This window comes from Patella vulgata, chromosome 3 (genome assembly GCF_932274485.2).
Source record: "Patella vulgata chromosome 3, xgPatVulg1.2, whole genome shotgun sequence".
NCBI classification, from domain to species: domain Eukaryota; kingdom Metazoa; phylum Mollusca; class Gastropoda; family Patellidae; genus Patella; species Patella vulgata.
Genome location: NC_065881.2, coordinates 25,135,795 through 25,155,600, shown reverse-complemented (window position 1 = coordinate 25,155,600; position 19,806 = coordinate 25,135,795). Strand labels below are relative to the sequence as shown.

Here is a 19,806-nt window from a genome sequence, read left to right as displayed (position 1 = left end):
GGCAGTTGACCTTGGAGGCATTTGTCTGGCCAGCAGTTTTCCCGCCGGCAATAGTCTTACACCAATATTTTTTTTGGCAAGATTAGATTAACAAGTTGAGAGAGAGAGAGAGAGAGAGAAATGGGGTTTAACGTCCACTCAACACAAACTAGGTCATTTCAGGACTATCATATCGTTTAATTTTATTTCAATAATTCGCTTGCGCATAGGGTCTTTAGCAGTGGAAGGAAACCGAAGGACCGGTGAAAACCCACGAGGTTGGACAGGCGACCCTACTCCTTGTCACGTACAACCACGCCAGTTGACTCAAAGACAGGCTTTATGATACAGCGCGCAGGTGCTAACCATTCGGCCATCCAACCCCCGATTAACAAGTTGATTTACAGTTTAAACTTATTTTACCTTCACTACATTAGCTTTATGTTTTTCTAATGTCTGAATGACCTAAAAATAAAAAAAATAAATTATGGCTATGTCAGATAAATTGCTGTAAAATGTTGGTTAGAAACATGACTTGAACAAATTGTAAAACTAGATGTATGTTGTAAAAGAAGCCTAACCTAAGCCTAACAGTTTTCTGCAAGATTTTTCTTTCAAAATTGTGTGAAATGTCCCTGCAACCATTTATCATCAACGTGATGAAAATAAAACTCTATATGTCGCAGTGGTGGGAGTTGTGAGTGGGGCAAGGTACAAATACTGGTTTTATACTGATAGCAACACTTTCCATTTTGGAAATGTTATCATTAGACTAGACAGGTTCTATACAGATACAGGTTATATATGATTGATTGTGATTAATTTTTATTTTTTGATAAAACTGAGTCTATTCATCACTGAATGATCACATCAAGACAAGTTTGTTAAAAAGAAACTTTGCATAAAAAAACTTTGAAGTTGAAAGTCTATATGTTCATGTACCTGTAACGTTTTTGGATCAATGACATTTACATAATTATAGCAACCAAATGCAAGTAAACCTTGCCAGCCCCTGAAAACCAAGAAAATAAACAAAAGTCAAAATGTGAATGGAAATTTTACAATTTGAACCGAATGATGTACAATGTATAGGCTACATGTATGTCAAGTACTCTAACTTGATAAAGGGTGCAGGGATATTTATTCATGGCTAGCTTTCATTAGGTTTCACATTACCGCAGTGCATAAATTAATTGAGCATCTACAATCCACACTGCAAGCAAGTATTGAGGGAGTGTTATAACCTTGAGCCGGTACATGTACTGGAATGGTTTAGCACCTACAATTTCAATGTAGCACCTGTTGAAAGTGGACAACAGTAACCAAAACTGCACAAAGTTGACATGACAGTATGGGAGATACAGGCATTGCACTACCCCAAAACTCCTGATTTTGATGAAATTATAAATGAAATGTGGTTAATTTAACATCCTACTTTTCTGCACAAGCAGGCATAATGACAACATGCAGGCAGTGTGATATGAGGTAGCCTATATTTTGTCCAGACAGCAGCGAATTCTGCCTACTCTTCATCGGAGTCAACTTTCATTTCAAGTTTTACATTCCATCCAAACGACCTTAGACTTAGACGCTGATCCCACGCTGGAAAATCGTGGTGAACTTTGGGATCAGACCATGTAATTCCTGGTTACGTTAGTGATCCAACACTATAACTACATAGCTTTGTCTCAATGTCTGCGATATCAATTCGGTGGACGCAGACGTTAAATAAAGCTATTTCACACACACGTACATAGCTACTGATGATATTATAGAAACTAACTAAAATGCTACTGCCCAGCAGTATTTTTTGTGTATTGTAAATGTGTAAGTGTATCATATGTACTAATGTACTAAAAGTAGGCTACAGTAATTCGCTTGTTGAACTTGTTCATTTTTCTATAGTCTTAGAAAATTATTTCTATAAATGATCGAAAGATGACAATATTTTACCAGTCACATGCTCCTTTATTCTGTGCATGCAGGGACCCCGTTAGAGTCTTGGGATAAAGTTTTAACATCTTTTATGCAGACGATGTATTCTCCACAATTTCTCTATTTACTTTTTTTATCCGCCATTACTCCCATAAATAGGCTAAACTAACCGATAAATAATACTCCACAAAATCATCTGTTGGATATAGCGTGAATGATTTAAATTATTTAAAAAGCAATTTTAAGCAAAATGTTTATATGTTTTCGATATGAATTCCCATGATTTTATGTGTTTTAAATTAGTTCAATATTAATATTAATGGCAAATATAAGTAAATAGGAAGATCTGATATCTTCAAAGTGAAATCCGGTGTATTCCGGTGATTGTAAGTGATTACTCTCAATGACGTCTACCCGGATTTATCGGTTAGTTCTTCTAAAACTACTTCCGTCAAATTGTCAACGTGGGGAAAGTTTGAGTCAACCCTAAGTCCAAATCAAATAGTCAGTCGAATAAACCAGTCGGTGGCTGATTAAAATTTTGGAATAGTTTGTAATAAATATAAGTTAAAGAAAAACGCACTAATTCCAATATCGTTTATCATTGTTTTTGTCTATTTTTTATGTTCCCTTATGTTCAAATTAAAACTTTAAGGTGTTATCTTAGTTATTGCCACCGCTGCTTAATAAAGTCATGCTTTACTTTTTCCGTCATCATATTGAGAATGGGGTAGCGGCGAGGGTGCTTCCAAACAAGTTTCAAGTTCAATTTCACCAGTCTTAAGAGATACATGTACTTAAGTATATAGCTACTAATATTTTCGCCCCCTCCCCCCACCTCGAAAAGAATAGAGTCTCTATATATTACATGACTGGAGAAAGGTGACGCGATGGGGGTGGCGTGGGAGGGGCGTGTGAGGATGAGGTACTTGACATTTTCATGTGGCCTCGTCCAGTCGATAAAATCAGTCAGTTAGTTCAGTCTATAACATCAGTCAAAATAGTTCAGTCGAATAATCCAGTCGAATGAACCAGTCGAATAATCCAGTCGAATAAACACTATTCCGCAAAAGAAACAGATACCAAACCCATAGAGTGGGATTGTGGAGTAAGGGGAGGTCACGATAAGACGGGCCTGGCACCTAAACACTAACCCCACAACGAAGACATCTACCAATCCAGAAGCAGAAGAAAACATCTACCAAACGATATGTTTTTTACTAAATAAAGGGAAGAACATCCCACAATACCCAATCCATGGCCTAAGGCCGAAAATGGAAAGATTGCAAAATCATATTCTAAAAACAGGAAGCAGCTTCGGCTCTCCTATTTCTTGTCTGCGATATCACTTATGTGGAAGCAGACGTAAAACACCGGGATACTACTACTACAGTCTATAACATCAGTCAAATAGTTCAGTCGAATAATCCAGTCAAATAAACCAGTTGAATAATCCAGTCGAATTAAAGGGACTGTCCCGATTTGAACAGAGTTTCAAAAATAAAAGTCTGAGTATGTATGAAATTGAAGCTCAAAATAATGAGTCGTTTGGGCATGAACGTCAAACCTGCTTATCCGGACGTGTACCCTTTTAAGATTTCGGGTCAGTGTTTTAGTTGGATGACCTGATAATCGATTCCCATTCCGTCAGAGGTCTATACAATGAATGACCCATGTGCTGTACTTGATAACGATAGGTAATTTCACCTACACATTATTTTTATAAAATAAAATTTTGGTTTTATCCAGACACCGCATAATACAGCTTGGGACACCGGTCTCCATTTCCAGATGAAGACTGACAGGTTTAAGTGGTTTGAAAACGTATCTCATATGTTGAGTAAGTTGCTCGGCCCTAGGTAGAGGATTTTAAGGGATTTTAACACAAAATTAAACAGTTTTATTGTCCAAAATATTATCGGGATTGGCCCTTTAAGCAGCGGTGGCAGTGGACTAAGATAATGTAGTAGCAAATCATGCTCTTAGCCATAGCTGAAGGAGCCGGGGGCATGGGGTGGGGCCGGGGGGCTTCCCAACTGGTTTCAAGTTCGATTTTACGGGCAAAAGTAGTTTGATATGTAAGGTATTCAGGCGATAGTTAAGCCATAAGTGAAGGAGCCAGAGGCTCGGTAGGGAAGGGGGAGGGGTGGGTGGGGATGGGGGAGGTCTTCATCAGTCTTAAGTGATGCATGCACTAAAGTAGATAGTAATATTTTCGCCCCCCCCCCACCTCGAAAAGAAATGAAATGAAATGAAATGGGGTTTAACGTACTACTATTCTTCCCCGAACTGGGCTAACGAAGACGGGCATACGCCATACAGTGTGCTATGAGGGAAATTTTGCCCGGACAGCGGCACTACGGCCTACTCTTATATCAAATTCCAACTGTTAAGGAATCTTTTACATGCACGCCAATGTGTACACGGGGGCCTCGGTTTTTCGTACCATCCGAACGATTAGACAGCTGTCCACCTCGAAAAGAAAAGAGTCCCTAAATATGACATGAACGTAGAAAGGGGATGCGATGGGGGTGGGGAGGGGGAGGGGGCGTGTGGGGATGAGGTATTTGACATTTTCATGTGGCCTCGTCCAGTCGATAAAATCAGTCATTTAGTTCAGTTTACAACATCAATCAAATAGTTCAGTCGAATAAACCAGTCGTATAATTCAGTCGAATAAACAAGTCGTTCAATATTAAGCAGCGGTGGCAGTAGACTAAGATAATATAGTAGCAAATCATGCTCGTAGCCATAGCTGAAGGAGCCGGGGGCATGCGGTAGGGGCCGGGGGGCTTCCCAACTAGTTTCAAGTCTCCAACTGGATGCACTTAGGTCCATATGTGGGGCTGTTAGGGGTACCAGCCATAGACTGTTATATAAAGAAACCGGTTTTATTACGCTAAAAGACAGACGCAGAAGACATAAACTCAAACTCATTTATAAAATTATAAACGGCCTTTCTCCATTTTATCTTCATGATTTAATCTTGACAAAAAGCGCACATTATAATCTCCGAAACACATGCCTACCGGAATATAAATGTAAAACAAATATTTTCTATAATTCTTTCATACCATCGTCAATTAGAGAATGGAACAAATTAGATGCCGACGCAAAAAATTCATTATCTCTAAATATTTTCAATTCGAAACTTATGGCTCAAGATTCAACCCCACCAAAAACCTTTTCGTTTGGATCCCGCACAAACCAAATTATTCATTCTAAACTGCGTCTCTCTTGCAGCAATCTACACGGCCATAAATTTTTACGTCACATTTCTGACAATCCATCCTGTAATTGTGGACATCAATTTGAAGACACCGAACATTTTTTATTGAAATGCTCCTTATATTCAGATGCCCGAAATAAAACAATAAATAATTTATCGACTATTCATCGAAACACTACTGTTTTATTGTACGGAATTGAAGACGTGGAAGACTCACTCAATATTTTTAAAACTGTCCATTCGTTTTTCGAAATCACCAGACGGTTCCAGGGACAACTATAAACACTCACTGTAAATATATTCTCACTATAATCATACTTGCACCTGTACATTGATTATTAATTTCTAAAATGTAAATACATGTATCTATATCTGACAGGGAGAGGGGTTTAATATAGGCTATGCCTGTTCCCCAATCCCTATTCAGATACAAATCTGAATAAAATATTGCTTATAAAAAAATATTTCGCCCCACCCCCACCTCAAAAAGAATACAGTCCCTATATATGACATGACCGTAGAAAGGGGATGCGATTGGATGGGGTGGGGTGGGAGGGGCGTGTAGGGATGAAGTAGCAAATCAAGCTCGTAGCCATAGCTGAAGGATCCGGGGGCATGGGGTAGGGGCAGGGGGGCTTCCCAACTAGTTTCGCCTGCGACGGGTGAGGACCAAAACCCCACCCATGTCCTCGGCTCCTACAGCTATGGCTACGAGCATTGGGCTACTCTATATTATCTTGGTTCACTGGTGGGCTGTTTTTCCGACTGGTTTCATCGACTGAACTATTTGACTGATTTTATCGACTGAGATATGTGGGGGATTTTATCGTCTGGACGATGCCACATTAAAATGTCAGATGTATGTAAGATGAATCAGTACTTGGAGAGACAAGCTTAGGAAACCTATATACTACATATAGTTGGGGTCCGATTTATAGGAAGTTATAAGGTGTTTAATTGTTGCTGTTATGTATTTGCTCCTGAAATAAAGTGTTGAAGATCCATTCCAAGAATCTGTATTCATTTCTGATCCTAAGAGAACACGCGTCGAAGAGCTACATTCCCTGCAAGTCAAATTGTACATATATTGGAGAAGAAGTGCACATAAGATGGACCAGGAAACTTTGAGATACGTGTAGCCAATGGTCACTATATCCACTTTACGGCAAGTTCACACCAATCTGATTGAAATTAATTCAGCTATCTTCACTCAAAGTCGCAAAAATAGACCTCACGTAAAAACGACTTTGCCAATTATCGAAAACACTCTTAATCCCCTCAGACGCCAGTGACGTCACAGTGACCGAATGCATATTCGGAATGTTTATTCCTTAATTACCTATATACAGCTGGCGTGTGTATTCATTAACGCTTGACTGACTCCTTAATCCCCTAATTAAATAAAACAATTGACTGCGGAATATTTTTTTTTGTAATTTATTTTAATTCTATTAAGAATTTGTTTTATAATGTCCCGCCCTCTCTTCTCACAACAGCTATTTTAAAACTGTGTTTTAAAGTGACTTTTTGATAAGAGCCACTCTACCATCGTGTGCAGTCCAAACGATTCGAGATACATTTCCGTCAGAAGAATATTGTGGTTCTAATTTCCCCGAGTAAAACAGTACAGAAGTAAAAGATGTGGTCATGCAAAATGAATCATTAAAGTCAAACATGACTGAAACGTGATTTTTTAATGACGATCCGTATCTCGATTTCCTGTAGTCATCGTACGGCGTCTTTCTTTCTGCATGTGGATTTGACTTTATTACTCTGAAATCGACCGTAAAAATGAAATACGAAAAATATCTCAATATTATACGTTAGAATTAAGAGACTGAGAACGGTCATCGAACTATCTTTGTGTATTGATAAAGTGTACTGTCGTTAATATCTACCATTAATCAATCCGACTAAAGTTGCAGACATGGGGCCATAAATTAATTTACATCTCGATGTAGATTAGCGTTGCACACACGTGGGGTAATAAATTAATTTACAAGTAAAGATGTATCTGTTATCACGCGTCACTTCAGCCAGTTTTATAGAGGGATAACTCGTGTTTTCCTTTTGCGTTCGTCACTTCCTATTGTTAAAACATTGATTACTCATCTATCGTAGCAATGATCTCTGTGAAAAAATAATATTTGGAACGTGTTTAACCAGTTCTATCACATATGTGATAATGACTAGCACCAATATTGTCCTTTAACGTCAGTTACTACGGCCGTAGTATGCATGGCACCGTACACGGTAATAAGATTCCCAACGTTGATTGGCTGAGAAATGAGGGCGATCTATTGTTGTGCATAGTCATTAAACAATTAAATATTCGCCGTGACCTTTTTAAACAAAGGACGCTTAAATTGGTATACGGCATGATAAAGCATTTTAAATTCACTCGAAAATACTCAAATCACAAAAAGTCTAATCTATAAAAGTACAAGACGATAATTCGGTGATTATGATTAGGCCTGTCACGTGTTAATTGGACCGTGATGTGTATATCAGAGATATACTGTACAGGTAGTAATATATTGTGTATAGATAATGTATATACTATGTGTAGTGCCTGTGACGTCACCAGCCAATCAACCAGATTAAGGTCGTAATTGAAAAATTGAAAAGCGTTTTTGCGTGTCGGATACTCAAACGTTAATAGCCGAATTAATTTTAATCAGATTGGCGTTAGCTTGCCGTAAAGTGGATATAGTAACTATTGGCTACACGTAGCGAAAAAAAATTTTGGCCATCTTATGTGGTTTTTCAGATTCGTCGGTTCGCCAGAAGTAGGTGTTTATTAGGTCAATGTCATGATGGGGTTAAAAGATGAGCATTTTCAATCTGATTGGTTGATGCTTGGGACACGATAACTTTAGTTCCAATTAAGTCAGAGTAATGAAATTTGGTGTATAGTTTCATTACATCAATACCTTGACTAAGTTCGATGATGAGCATTTTCTGCTTTGGGTAAGCAGAGCGATAAGCAATTTGATTGGTCGAGAATATTGAACACAATAACTCTCCTTTAAATTGAGGTAGCATGTTCAGACTTGGTGTAGGTGTTGATTGGGTGAATGCCTTCATGGAATTCAAAGATGATCATTTTCTGCTTAGGGTAAGCAGAGATAAGCAATTTGATTGGTTGATGGTTTGGGACACGATAACTTTAGTTCTAATTAAGTGAGAGTGATGAAATTTGGTGTATAGTTTCATCACATCAATACCTTGACTAAGTTTGATTATGAGAGCATTTTCGGCTTAGGGTAAGCAAAGCAATAAGCAATTTCATTGGTCGAGACAATGGAGCTCGGGAACTTTGAGTGATAGTTATGAAACTTCATGTATAGTTTTATTAAATCAATATCTTAACAAGGTTCAATGCTGAGCATTTTCTGCTTAGGCAAAGTAGAGACTTCAGTCTGATTGGTCGAGACTTTGGAACACAATATCTCTCCTAATTGAGGTAGAATGTTCAAAATCGGTGTAGGTGTCTATTACGTGAATGCCTTGGTGTAGTTTGTTTATGTGCAATTTCCACTAAGGCTAAGCAGAGATGAGCAATTTGATTGAATGAGACTTTGGAACACGATAACTTTGGTTCTAATTGGGTGATGATGAGAATTTTCTGCTTATGCTAGGTAGAAATAAGCAGTTTGATTGGTCAATATTTTGGAACATAATTCAGCTTTAAATGGGGGTATAGATGTTCATTATGCGAATGTCTTGACTGAGTTCAATGATTAATATTTCCCATTAAAGCTAAGCAGAGCTAAGCAATTTCTTTGGTCGATGCTTTGGGATAAGATAACTTTGATTCTAACTGATGGAGTGAGTTATGAGGGAAATTTCAACTGTCAATCACTCAATGGTTCTATTTCTATGTGCACAGGGATCTCGGTTTGTCGTAGGCCTACCGCCCAAACGACTAGACACTAGCCCTTGAATTTAGTTATTGTGATCATAGACCTCATATTATAAGTTCCATGTTTGTGATGTGCTCTGAATAAAGGGAGATCGACTCTTATTTAATAACTCCATCATAAATCCTTTATTGGTTATCCCAGATCTATTGTTGAGAATGGCAAAGATCATTTCGGGCAATTTTTGTAAACCACCATACATAAAAACAAGATTTTAAAAAAATTATATTTATTTACCGGTACAATATAAATATTTACTATATCTGTAACCAAATAAATATACTACAACTATAACATTATAAATATTAACTTTATCTAACAATGCAATTTACTATATAACTATCAATATTTGTTGTTTTGTAACAATATAAATATATATTATAACAATATTTACTGTATGTACAACCTATTTATAATTACTATTTCTATAACAATATAAATACATATAACAATACTTTCTATATATTTACTACATTCATAACAATTTACTATATCTATATTATTATAAATGTTTATTATATTAATAACAATATAAATATTTACTATATCCATAACAATATAAATATATACCAGAATATAAATATATACTATAACAATATACTATATAACAATAAAAATATATATGTATAACAATATTAATATTTACTATATCTATAACAATATAAAAATATACTATAACAATTAACTATATCCATAACAATATTTACTATATCTATAAAGGTAACAATATAAATATATACCAAAACAATATAAATATATACTATAACAAAACACTATATAACAATAAAAATATATATGTATAACAATATTAATATTTACTATATCTATAACAATATAAATATATACTATAACAATTAACTATATCCATAACAATAGTTACTATATCAATATATCTATAAGCATATAACAATATAAATATATACCATAACAATCTAAATATATATAATAATATAAATATATACTATATAACAATAAAAATATATATTATGTATAACAATATTAATATTTACTATAACAATATATACTATAACAACTAACTATATCCATAACAATATAAATATATACCATAACAATATACCATATTCATAAATATTTACTATATCTATAACAATATATCTATAAGCATATAACAATATACCATATTCATAACAATAAAAATATTTATTATATGTATATAAATATTTATTATATCTATAACAATATTTTTTATATATAACAATATTTTTTATATATAACAATATTTACTATATCAATATATCTATAAAGGTAACAATATAAATATATACCAAAACAATATAAATATATGCTATAACAAAACACTATATAACAATAAAAATATATATGTATAACAATATTAATATTTACTATATCTATAACAATATAAATATATACTATAACAATTAACTATATCCATAACAATAGTTACTATATCAATATATCTATAAGCATATAACAATATAAATATATACCATAACAATATAAATATATATCATAATATAAATATATACTATATAACAATAAAAATATATATTATGTATAACAATATTAATATTTACTATAACAATATATACTATAACAACTAACTATATCCATAACAATATAAATATATACCATATTCATAAATATTTACTATATCTATAACAATATATCTATAAGCATATAACAATATACCATATTCATAACAATAAAAATATTTATTATATGTATATAAATATTTATTATATCTATAACAATATTTTTTATATATAACAATATTTACTATATCAATATATCTATAAAGGTAACAATATAAATATATACCAAAACACTATAAATATATACTATAACAAAACACTATATAACAATAAAAATATATATGTATAACAATATTAATATTTACTATATCTATAACAATATAAATATATACTATAACAATTAACTATATCCATAACAATAGTTACTATATCAATATATCTATAAGCATATAACAATATAAATATATACCATACCAATATAAATATATATCATAATATAAATATATAATATATAACAATAAAAATATATATTATGTATAACAATATTAATATTTACTATAACAATATATACTATAACATCTAACTATATCCATAATATAAATATATACCATAACAATATACCATATTCATAAATATTTACTATATCTATAACAATATATCTATAAGCATATAACAATATACCATATTCATAACAATAAAAATATTTATTATATGTATATAAATATTTATTATATCTATAACACTATTTTATATATATAAACTGTAATAATGTCACTACTAGGCAATCACAATTTTTTTTTTTTAAAAAGGGGGGGGGGGGCTGAACCTATGATGAATTTTTACGTTATTGGTGATGATTTGTTTGTTTGGTTTTTTTTGATAATCTAGATAGTACAATGTATTTTGAGATTTGCATGTAGTTATAGAATAAAAACAGAACTCAATGACCATTGAATACCGCTCGGGTTAATCAATGGTTCACCCGAGTGTGAACCATTGAATAACCCGAGCAGTATTAAATGGTCATTGAGTTCTATCTATTTACTATATCTATAACAATATATATGTATAACAATATTAAAGATACATTATGTAAGATTTCGGTAAAGAGCTAGTCATTCTTGCTATAATAGTTCAAAAACAGATAATGTAAAATGAATAATTTGAAAATTTCTTTGAAGGTTTGGCGAGATATGTGCAATAATTTCAACCACCGTACTGGTTGTTCGAAGCTCCTCCATTTTTAGCTTAAATCAAAATATGCGTGAACTGTTCTAATCTATTTAATATCAGAGAAATCCGATGCCATCGAGAGTTGATTATGGCCTGGATAAGTTAATTAATGTCTAATAATTTAGAAAACATTTCAAGCCTAAAGAAAGACCTGCAATAGGCAGATTTAGCTCTTGCATAATGTATGTTTAAATACTGACAGTGCAATATACTTCAATAAAATTAAATATTCACAACCGAACATATGGTGGGGGGGGGGTCTTCTCAGAAAATGTATTAAATTAACCGGATGTGCTTTTGTTATTTCAGTGGTCGGTTGTTCAGTGTACAAACCTACTATCAAATTACAGAATATTTAAAAACATGTTTTTTTTTTCTTTGAACCGTTCAAATAGTTGATGGCAAGGTAAGTAAGTATAGCAGCAATAGTTTTATAAAAACTTACAATATAACTTGAATATTTGTCGAAAATAATTTTATCAGACTGCTATAACATATTTTGAATAATATTTATTTTCATATTTCAGTCGTTTCTCTACTAAAGGTATTTAGATAATATCTGTGTAAAATGCAAGTATAATATATATAAATCAAACTTGGTTCTAAAAAAGAAATATTATATTGTTATTCAACAAAAAAACTGTTTGGGGAAACCGAATACATTTTTTGAGGAAACATGCCTTTGGGCGGGGCTATATGGTGATGAAAATTAAGGTTTTAGAAAACTGCTTTATAGAAAGTTCACAAGGGTATCATAACAGTTGTTGGTAAAAAACAAAACTAGAGGGATGTAACGTCCACTCGACACAAACTAGGTCATTTAGGGACTAACATATGGTTCAATTTTATTTTAATTATTCCTTTGCGTGCATGGGCCTTTTAGCAGTGGAAGGAAATTGTATTACCCGGAGGAACCCTACAATGTTGAGGAGACCAGTAGAAAATCGAAAGAATGTCACTTGACTAAATGACAGAGCTCATGATCTAAGTGCATGCATTATACACCCCTCCATTATTGTAAAAAAAATATAAAATATATAAATTCTCAAATATAAAATATTTAAAAGTTTATATAGGTAATAACACATAATATATAAACTCTCAAATATAAAATGATTAAAAGTTTATATAAATATAACATTTTATATTTGAGAGTTTATATATTATGTTATAACTTACATAATATATACACTCTCAAATATGAAATGATTAAAAGTTTATATAAATATAACATTAGTTATAACATAATATATAAAAACTAAATGTAAAGTTTTACTAATTGCATATTATGTACTTTATAGACCCAGTCAATGTTTGAATATATATATATACTAAATGTTGCTTGTTTATCTTGTCAAACAGTAAACATCTGACTTGAGCTTAAATAAAATGCCAACAATAAATATTGCTGATATCCATTTTAAAAAACAAAGATAGGATGCCAGGCAACAAAACATACGCCCACAGCAGCAAAATCGTCCGGGCAGTCGACAAAGGTTATTCTTTTGTAGGTAATTAGGGGAATTTAATAGACAATTTCATACAGATGACATTATAATTTGCGTCGTTTGAGGGTTCACAAGGTTCTAAAAACTAAACTAAAACAAGGGCCGTAACTCTGGAAGTAATCAACAGAAATTGTTGAAATTCGACAGGCTTTTTCGTTGTACTAATTCAAATAATGCATATAAATTTCATACAGATCGGATGATAACTTCCGTCGTTCGAACGTTCACAAGGTTCAACAAAGTAAAACAAGGGCCATAACTCTAGAAGTAATTGACGGAAATTGCTGACATTCAACAGGCTTCTTCATTTCACTAATTTAAATGATGCATATGAACTTTATACAGATTAATTGATAACTTTTGTCATTTAAGCGTTCACAAGATTCAACAAAGCAAAACAAGGGCCATAACTCTAGATGTAATCAACGGAAATTTGCTGAAATTCAATAGGCTTGTTCGTTGTACTAATTTAAATGATGCATATCAATTTCAAACAGATCGGATGATAACTGTTGTCATTAGAGTGTTGTTCGTTTTTCTAATTTAAATGATACATATAAATCTCATACAGATCAAATAATAACTTTTGTCATTAGAGCATTCACAAGGTACAACAAAGTGAAACAAGGGTCATAACTCACGGCGTAATTAACGTAAATTGCTGAAATTCAATTGGCTTCTTCGTTGTACTAATTTAAATGATGCATATCAATTTAGAGATCGGATGATAACTGCTGTCATTAGAGTGTTCACACGATTCAACAATGTGAAACAAGGGCCATAACTCTAGATGTAATTAACGGAAATTGCTGAAATTCAATTTCTAAATGATGCATATAAATTTCATACAGCTCGGATAATAACTTTTGTCGCTAGAACATTCACAAGGTACAACAAAGTGAAACAGAGGCCATAACTCCCGGCCTAATCAACGGAAATTGCTGAAATTCAATAGGCTTCTTCATGTCACTAATTTAAATGATTCATATCAATTTCAAGCAGATCGGATGATAACTGTTGTCATTAGAGCGTTCACAAGATTCAGCAAAGTGAAACAACGGCCATAACTCTGAATGCAATTAACAGAAATTGCTGAAATTCAATAGGCTTCTTTGTTTCACTAATTTAAAAGATGCATATCAATTTCAAACAGATCGGATGATAACCGTTGTCATAAGAGCGTTCACAACATTCAACAAAGTGAAACAACTCTAGATGTAATAAACGGAAATTGATGAAATTCAATAGGCTTCTTTGTTTTACTAATTTATATAATACATATACATATAAATTTATATAATACATATAAATTTCATACAGTGCAAAAGAGTAAAACAAGGGCCATAACTCCAGAAGAAATTAACGGAAGTTATTGAAATTAAATAGGCTTCTTCATCTCACTAATGCAAACAACATATATCAATTTCAAAACAATCAGATGATAAATGTAGTCTGTTCACGAGAATCTGTGGACGATTGACGGATCGGGGCGACGGCAATATACGACCACATTCCCATGTGGGCGTATAAAAAAACAAGACACGACTGGAAAACTACCAATTAAATAACATATTTTACAAACTATAATAATTTGTACTTCTTTAGTATCTTTGAAACATTTTTATAATTATTTGTCACTTGTACCATATAAATGCTCGACTCTCTACATTCAATCAACCAGTATGAGAGTCGGTGAGTTTTGTGGTATGCTTTAAAATCTACATAAAATCTACTACTTAAAGATACATTATGGGAGATTAGATAAAGAGCTGGCAGTTCTCACTATAATAGGTAAAAACTAAATAAAGGGAATTTGCTGAAAATTTCAGTCAAATTGATCCACTCTGATCCGAGAATTTCTTAAAGTCAGTACGATAAAAAAAACAGTCTTGATTATCCATTTCATGATTAAATCATGAATGAAAGTTGAGCAACAAATCGGATCCTTATCCAGTAAACATCGCAGGCTAGCGATGACATCGAGAGTTGATTATGGTCTGGATAAATTAATTAATGTCTAATTAATAATTTAGATAACATTTCAGGCCTACAAAAAGACCTGCAATAGGCAGATTTAACTCTTGCATAATATATGTTTAATTAGGAAAACAGTATTTCGGCAATGGAAGGCTTATTTTCAGAAACTATTTGATAATGAGAAAAAAAACTAGAAGGCTTTAACCGATAATATATACATCAACAGGAGCCATGAAAGTCAAGCGGTTAGGGTACTGCACTCTTTAATTATAATGTCCCGGATTCTAATCTTGGCGAGGACTGAAAAAAACCTTCGGGATTGTACAAGCCCGCGACCCACTTGCCAAGGACAACGCCTGCAGAACTGACAAGGAAAGTGTACCTAGTCGTTGGAATGGGACGGTAAATCGATATCCACCCATGTACACTGGCGTGCACGTAGAAGAACCTTGTACAGTGGAAACAAAAGACGAGTGGGTTGAGATACCACAGTCAGGACGAAATTACCCAAACTCGCATTTCACACATAACCATGGCAAATAAATACAGCTTTATATTAGTCCCAAAATAACATGAGTGAAGTAATAACAAGACGTTAAACACCATGTGGGAAATACACCTACACAGTTATGTCTCACCTATAGCTTATCCGAAATTTGATACTAGATTTCGTCCTCTGATGACCCCACGCCTCACGCCAAATCATAAACAAGCAGTTGCCATGCGAGATACGCTCACACTTTTACAATCAGGGGCCATAATCCAGGAATTTATGGTCTGATATTTGCATACAGGTAGCGGCCAATACTAATACGCCAAAACTACGCGTTGGGTGTACAATAACAGATGTGATATGATTCAGATATACATTGAATTTAAGTGACAATTCCTAATCATAGTAAATAACAGAATAAGCCTAAATATTTTCTATTTTGTTAAAGGGTACAAAGAGAAGCAGTAGAATACACTGCCTTTCCATCTATTTTACTCTGTATGAAATCCACCGGGCTTCTAACAGGCCATTTATAACTACTGACAAAAACCATTAAGGCTGTAAATCAGAAGTCGGCCATCTTGAGTGGTCTCCATCTTGTATAGCTGTGATGAGGTTATGACACGTTTCTATATACACCTTACAAAACCACAACATAAAACACAAATTCTAAAACTCCCCTTCTTTGAGATAACTAGTGATCAGGAAGATATCCAAGTCCACAACCATACAATAGTCATGGACTTCCAACTACCAGTCATAATAAATAACTGTATGCGAAGATTAAGATATATGCGATACCAAGAATCACCACAGGAGAAAGCAATCAGAAACAATGTGTGCACATCAGAAGCAGTTTAAACCAATATAAGAAAGGTCAGTACCATAGTGTGAATCACTAGTAATCTCTAAGAAGTAAATCAAACAACAAGACTACAAACAACATTGTCATAAACCCCATCTTCTGTTATATTGTTTATCTGGCTGTAAACTGTAACTGACAAATGTTGATCTTCACACCCTACAACTACCCTTTAAGATAAACTAGAGACACAGATTGTGAGAATATCAGAATAAATATAAACTAGATAGCTCACACCAGGGATCGCAAAATAAACAGCGCTGCATAGAGAAAGCTAAACATGTCTCTAGAAAATATCTCAAGTAAAACCAAACAACCTCAACAGATCAACATTGTCACAACACTTCTTCTGTTTGATCACCTCCTGTAGTCTTTCGATTATATACAAAATCAGACAGTGTGGATAGTGTCGATAATGGTTCTTGGAGAATGACGTTTCATAACGCCAATACTCATCTGGCATGTAACAGGTTGTATGGTAGTGTAGTTAGTAAATTAGTATAATTAGTAGATTAGTATGTTATAAATAGTACCCCTATACAAAATACAAAACTATTTACACCCGTTTCATCTTGTGACTGGAATAGAAATCTTCACTAAAGGTCAATGTATATCAGAATCAAATCAAACCCATTCTTTTAAGTGGAATGGGGTTTCATGTCTCGTCGATATTTACTCAAGTCATTTTGAGACTAACACATGGTTATATTTTGTTCACTAGGATTCCGCATGAAATTTGAGGGAGGATAATTTAGCCGAGTGGTGGCATTTCCACTTACTCTTCTTCTAATTCCGACTGTCAAGAGCTCTCTTACGTACTCGTCAATGTGACATGGATGGACCCCGATTCTTTGTCACATCCAAACAACCAGACACACTTCCCTTGTCAGCTACACAGGCGTTACCCATGACAAGTGGGTAATGGGCTTGAAAAACCCCAAAGGCTCTTCTCGACCTTCGTCAGGACTGGAACCCGAGACATGCTAATCACGAGTACGGTTTCCCTAACCGCTTGACTTCCGTGGTCTGTTTTTGAATACAACAAAGGAATGTCTCTCACTGTACATTTACAAACTAGGACAATTTAATGGCATGTAAAAGCATTATTAAACATACATTATGCAAGAGCTAAATCTGCCTATTGCAGGTCTTTCTTTAGGCCTAAAATGTTATCTAAATTATTAATTAGACATTAATTAACTTATCCAGACCATAATCAACTCTCAATGTCATTGCTAGTCTGCGATATTTACTGGATTAGGATCCGATTTGCTGCTCAACTTTCATTCATGATTTAATCATAAAATGGATAATCGAGACTGTTTTTTATTGTATCGACTTCAGTAATGATGATCGAGGCTAGGCTGAAAATTCAATCGCTAAATTCTCGGTTTAGAGTGGATTAATTTGACTGAAATTTTCAGCAAATTCCCTTTACATTATCTAGTTTTTAACTATTGTAGTGAGAACTGCCAGCTCCCATAATTATCTTTAACACATTACTGTAATGACCTTGCGAGCGGGAGGGGGGGGGGGCTGTTATTGTCAAAAATAAAAATATAACCTTTTATTGCCCATCTGTCATTTTTCTATTGAGATCGTAGCTATATATAAATAATTGCAAATTACAGAAACTCTCAAATTCCCCCCCCCCCCAATGGTTTGAATGCAAATTCTTCTGAAGAGAATTTGCAAAATATAATAGTCTACCTACATCTTATTTTTCATACTTGGCTATGATTTAACTAATACTAGTTAAATACTACCAGATACCACCAAATACTACCTCACTGTCAGAAACTGTCTGTTGAATTATACAGAAAAGAATTGAGTTAATTTATGGAATCAGCTACATTTTTACAATAAACTGGAATATAGAGAATCTCCTACGAGTCTTTTTTGATATCAAAAAAGACTCATGGAGATTTTATTTATCACCCAATCACTTCTTACATGAACAAATAAATAACTATAATTCTTTGCTATAGATTTCACTTTTACTGAACCTGATTACATTACGGCGTAGTGATACATCATTTTTTGACAGCAATTCAACCATTGTAAAGTCCTTTATATTGACCCAGTGTTTCCATCAAGGCCAATTAATAAAAAAATAGTTCCTTTTTTATAAGAAAGAAGTATACTTTTAATAAAAAAAAAGTAGTTCCTTTTTGATTGACCAATCAAATTCATGTAAAGGATATCTACTAAGGAGATATTGCAGTAGATTATGAAATTTATCACACAAGCGATATCTACTGTAGAATGTATTATTGGGTGATAAAGTCTATTTATAGCATCAGTACCCTGTAGCTCAAGCATCTGAATAAATACTACCAAATGCTATAACCACACACTACCCCAATATTGTGAAAAACTAACAGAATACTTCAATTATATTAAACAAAAATTGAGTTAATTTGTGGAAAACTTGCAAAAATGTATGGCACAAGTGATGGCCAATGTCTCAATGTCCCTATTACCTCCCTTGATCACTCAATACTAACAAAATATTAACCTATACTATCAGAAATCATTCCATTTTTGCAAAATAGCGAACAATTTTGTCAGTTTCGGATAATAATAATAAGGTAGTATTTGGTTGAATTTTGTAGCATTGGGTTAGAATTGGGAGATGTTTGGTCATATTTGGCTATTTATTCAGATGTTTGAGTTACAGGATACTGATGCCATAAATAGACTATAGTATTTTGTAGTATTTGTGCTATTCGGTAGTATTGGATAAATTAGCTCGCCCCTTGGCTACCCAGAATAATGCAATTCGAATCGTTTTTAGTCATTTTTGGCAGTTTAGATATTGATTATAGATTTACACACCAACCAGCAGCAAAGTAACTCGAACAATTACTAGCCATCTTGTATGGCAGTGGGTTTTTTTAAGATAAAGGTTCACCTTTCTAATCTTCCCGTGTTTCACCAAATAAAATGTAGATTATAAAACTACACTTGTGTAGACATTTGAGGCATTTCGTATAAAATCAACCATAGTTATGATTCGCCTTTTTTGAATATGAACATCTGTCATAGTATAAACTGTCTCATCTTCAGCCAGCAATATGACCATCATCACAACCATCTAACGTTCATCATATCTCCCTTACATTGATCTGTTAATGAAAAAAATTAAAAAAA

The 19,806-nt window shown here is 33.5% G+C and overlaps 1 protein-coding gene across 1 annotated transcript in view; it reads right to left on the bottom strand.

The window, feature by feature from the left end:
- Positions 1-2,060, bottom strand: part of LOC126814763 (WD repeat-containing protein 11) — a 28,406-nt gene extending 26,346 nt beyond the window's left edge. Inside the window, exons 1-3 of the mRNA XM_050540126.2 lie at positions 1,933-2,060; positions 922-991; positions 403-444 (exon numbers count right to left, since the gene is read on the bottom strand). Coding sequence (XP_050396083.2) covers positions 403-444; positions 922-991; positions 1,933-2,000 — 180 coding nt within the window. The 5' untranslated portion in view covers positions 2,001-2,060. The remainder of the gene's footprint in view (positions 1-402; positions 445-921; positions 992-1,932) is intronic.
- Positions 2,061-19,806: the final 17,746 nt, after the last annotated feature.